The 4,728-nt window shown below is 37.9% G+C and overlaps 1 protein-coding gene across 1 annotated transcript; it reads left to right on the top strand.

The window, feature by feature from the left end:
• Positions 1-2,554: 2,554 nt before the first annotated feature.
• LOC120353121 (basic proline-rich protein-like) lies at positions 2,555-4,297 on the top strand. The gene is made up of 2 exons (XM_039435776.1): positions 2,555-2,611; positions 3,926-4,297. Exons 1-2 carry the CDS (start codon positions 2,555-2,557, stop codon positions 4,295-4,297), a joined length of 429 nt encoding a protein of 142 aa, XP_039291710.1.
• Positions 4,298-4,728: the final 431 nt, after the last annotated feature.

The following is a 4,728-nucleotide window of genomic DNA, read 5'->3' as shown; positions in this document are numbered from 1 at the left end:
TTCCCTTTTTCTGGCAAGAAATCAAAAAGTTTACCCATCCAATCAGACTCGTCTCATAACTTCACTTACAAATCACACAAATTATGTAGCACTATTCACTGTTGAAACAAGCAATATAAAGGGATTGAAATTGACAACATTCGTAGAGGCTAAAATTTCAAATTTCTTTTGAACAAAGCAAATTTCTAGAACCATACATAAGTTGAACACACAGCTAAGACAACAGTCTAAGAATAAATTTCAAAAAGATTCCCATAAATTACTAAACATGTTATTTTCGGTCGATCTTGTATGAATTTATGGAAACAAATGGATTTGAAGTTAATTAATAACGAGAAATCGCTATTGAAATATATTGCTCGCCCTCGTTCAAAGATCGATTGATTTTTGGGAAGAACATATGCGCTATAACTCTACACAAAGAGAATATTTGGCTGAACAACCCTATTTACATTGGTTTTTCAGTTTAGATTTGAGTAAGACAGTAATGTATTCATTCCATTATGATGTAATAAAAAGATATATGGTCCCTATGCCAAACTCTTATATCAGGACACGGATAGTCTGTTATACCTGTAAAACAAGGACTGTATCGTCACATGTGCACAATGAAGATTTAAAAATTGGCTTGATACGTCAAATTATCCTGTAGATCATCCATGTTATTCCACACATAACTGTATGGTTGTTGGTAAGATGAAAGATGAATTTGCTTCTAAAGCTCTTATCAGTTCTGGGTTTATGGTCAAAACTATGGGCATGTAGATTGTATAATGAAATTATTAGTCAACAACAACAGCCACAACAACATTTTGATAAAGAACAGAAGATAGATAGAGATTGAAAGTAAAGTAGGACTAATAGAAAAGGCTAAGGGGGTAAAACGATGTATATTGTTACGCGAATTAACAGCTCAACATTTGAAGTCTAATCAATACATTCCTTTCAAGACTATTCAATTGTCCATCAAAGGTAGAGAAGTGTACAGAAGACGGAATTTGATTAGATTTTTGATTAGAAAACCATAAAATAATGACAATTTGCCAAAACAGAAAGGCACTTAGTTGTCAAGATGAAAAAAGGTATATCTGTAGTGATAACATCAGTACATTAGTTTTAGGACACTATAAAATTCCACTATTAACAGATGAGAATTGTCCTGTTGCATCTTCTTCTTCCTTTTCCTCCACATCCTCCTCCTCCTTCTCCTACTCCTCCTTCTCCTCACCTTCTCCTTAAAGAAACAAGTGGTAGTAGCAATGATTTCATTGGTTGTGTTATTGTGTGTGTTAAGATGATATCGAAGATTATTAGGTTGAATGTTGATGCCATTGAAATAAGCTACAATATTGACCAACAATGCATGAGAATAAGACATGCAGATACTGCAATTGTATCAGCTTCTGTTCAACAGGAAATTGTGGAACTTATTGTGATAAATTCATATTCAAAATGAATATTAACAGACTATGGTTTGAAATAGAATTGACAGTACGAAAAAGTAATTTTAATGTGTTGTAACAATTGTAAAGTCAAACTGTGTGTCATTTTACTTTCTCATTTTCTTTTGAAAGGTATATAATTATTAATAGTGAAATACTATGGTTCTTGTTCTCCTCAACATTCATCAACCTTATATCGTGGCTTGTATGCCACCACCAACACTCTATAGTGTGTGTTCATGTTTTATATGACAAAACAGCTGATTTGAATCTGGACTTCCCCTTTTCATCCTACTTGAGTGATTATAAAATATAACACATAATATTTATGTAGTAGTCTAGCAGATTGATATGGACTATTTTGATTATGTAATGGCGTAGTAGTTGAATATTTAAATAATATGCAAATTTGGAATATGAAAGTATGATCGTAGAGAATAAGGGAGATGAGAGACCACTGCTTGCCAGAGGTCACCAGGAACAGCCACCAATTTTATAGAGATCAATTCCCTTTATTAATAATTGTGCATTTGAAAAGTTTAAGTTCAAATTCATAATTAATTTCATAAGACTCAGTGAGGTCATATTAAGACGTGAGTCATACAGATATCTTATTATTTCCTTGGGAGGACGACTTCAGCCACCAGAAAACCCAAGACAATGGAAGAATTCGGATCGCCATCATAATCTTGTGAATTTCGGCATGTGAGTTATAGTTAACAAGAAATATATCTAGGGCGCCCTCAGTGCTTTAGTGAAACAATATCTATAAAGATAGCTTGTCAAAAGGTTATTTAAATATTGAAATAATTAATGTCAAACTCGCGCAGTCTTGAAATGTAAAAAAGGACTTCTATTAATTGGGAACTATATATCAGATTTACATGTTCAAGTATGCACAGATGAAATATTTAAATTTGATGGTCTTAATTTATGCTCACTCATAATCATTTTTATTAGTAAATTATAAATATATAAATGAAGCTTATGTTCACTGGATAAATTGATTTATCCAATTTCCACCAGAGGCCGAACCTTTAGCCTGAGAAATATATATTAATATATTTGAGATTTATAATTTACTGATAGTTATTTATATTAGTAGATATAGAATGGTGAGTCTGGGACATAAGTGTCCCAGAGTCGCCATTCACCTCAAGGCCATCCAGGTCAACCACCTTACCTCAAGGTCATCCAGGTCAACCACCCAAACCTCAAGGTCATCCAGGTCAACCACCCCTAACTCAAGGTCATCTAGGTCAATCACACCCACCTCAAGGTCATCTAGGTCAACCACACCTACCTCAAGGTCATCCAGGTCACCACACCCACCTCAAGGTCATCTAGGTCAACCACACCCACCTCAAGGTCATCTAGATCAACCACACCCACCTCAAGGTCATCCAGGTTAACCACCTTAACCTCAAGGTCATCCAGGTCAACCACCCCCCTCAAAGTCACAAAAAAAAAAAAAAATTAAAAAAAAAAAAAAAATAAAAAAAAAAAAAATAAAAAAAAAATAATAATAATAATAATAAAAAAAATAAAAAAAAAAATTGAAAAAAAAATTAAAAAAAATTAAAAAAAAAAAAAATAAATAAAAAAAAAAATTAAAAAAAAAATGAAACAAAAATTGAAAAAAAAAAAAAATTAAAAAAAAAATTAAAAAACAAAAAAAAAAAATGGAAAAAAAACAAAAAAAGAAAAAAAAAAATTGAAAAAAAAAGAAAAAAAAGAAATTGAAAAAAAAAAATGAAAAAAAAAAAAAATTAAGACACATAAAATCGGAATAAATGGGAAAAAAGGGAAAAAAGGGAGAAAAAATTCCCTCCGGATCCTGAACTGGGGTATAAAGGAGTTGTTCTACAAGGAGTGGGACATTGTGTCTTGTACAGTCGTGTCCCAATACGTGTGTGTGCCACAGTATGTGTGTGTGTGATTTTCAAGTATTTGTTTGAAGAAAAAATAGAAAAAATTGAAAAAAATGAAAAGAAAAAAAATTAAAAAAAAACCACATAAAATCGGAATAAATGAAAAAAAAATGAACTCTGGGCTATGAACTCTGAATGGGGCTATGAACTCTGAACTTGGAGCATTGAACTCTCTGAACTCAGGGCTCTGAACTCTGAACTCTGGGCTCTGAACTCTCTGAACTTGGGGCTCTGAACTCGGGGCTCTGAACTCAGGAGCAGTGGTGGTGGTGGTGGTGATAACCTTCCTTGTCAAAGGTCTATGACAATGCCACCCCATCATGACTCACTTCTCAATTCTTCGTTAACATTAGTATGAAGAAGTATCATATTTCATATAATTAAGTCTTTAAACATAAATCCTCTATGGTGTAGTGGTTAGCAAGTCAGCTCCCCAAGTTGAGGTTCTAGGCTCGAATCCAAGGTGGTAAAGGTAAGTATTAAAGGTCAGTATCAACAGAACCAGAGGATAATTTTTTGTATGTAGTGGGTAGACTGGCCCACCACTGCCAGTCACCCCGCCACCCGCCCGCCCGGCCGCCACCGGTCGCCCCGCCACTGGTCATCCGGCGCCACCGATCGCCTGGCCGCCGGTTGCCCCGCCGGTTGCCCCCGCCACCGGTCGCCCGGCCACCACCGGTCGCCGGCCGCTGCCGGTCGCCCTGCAGGTCGCCCCACACCGGTCCTCTGGCCGCCACCGGTCACCCCACTGGTCGTCTGGCCGCTGCCGGTCGCCCCATCACCGGTCGTCCGGCCGCTGCCGCCGGTTGTCCGGCCGCCGCCACGGTCGCCCCGGCCACCGGTCGCCCCGCCGGTCGCCTCGCCGGTCTTCTGACCGCCACCAACAGTCGACCTGCTGCGGCTGGCAATTGTCCCGTCGGCTGAGCATGAGCATTCTCAATGACCCTAGCTCCTCCTGCCACATGGACCATGCTCACCAGTATTCAGCATGTCTGTGGCAGGACGGTAGGGTCATCCACTCAGTGGTCAGTCAGTCACTGATCAGTCACTGATCAGTCACTGTTCAGTCACTGATCAGTCACTGTTCAGTCATTGATCAGTCACTGTTCAGTCCACTGATCAGTCTGATCAGTAACTGATCAGTCACTGTTCAGTCACTGATCAGTCTGATCAGCAACTGATCAGTCACTGTTCAGTCATGATCAGTCTGATCAGTAACTGTTCAGTCACTGATCAGTCACTGATAAGCACTGTCACTGACAGTCACTGAGTGGCACTCAGCACTTGGTATGGGTCCAAATGTATAAATAGCTGAGCTCAAACTCTCAGACCTCAGTATACTGATAAACACTGAC

Source organism: Nilaparvata lugens, chromosome 9, assembly GCF_014356525.2.
Source record: "Nilaparvata lugens isolate BPH chromosome 9, ASM1435652v1, whole genome shotgun sequence".
Taxonomy (NCBI): Eukaryota; Metazoa; Arthropoda; class Insecta; order Hemiptera; family Delphacidae; genus Nilaparvata; species Nilaparvata lugens.
This window is presented reverse-complemented; position numbering and strand designations above follow the sequence as displayed.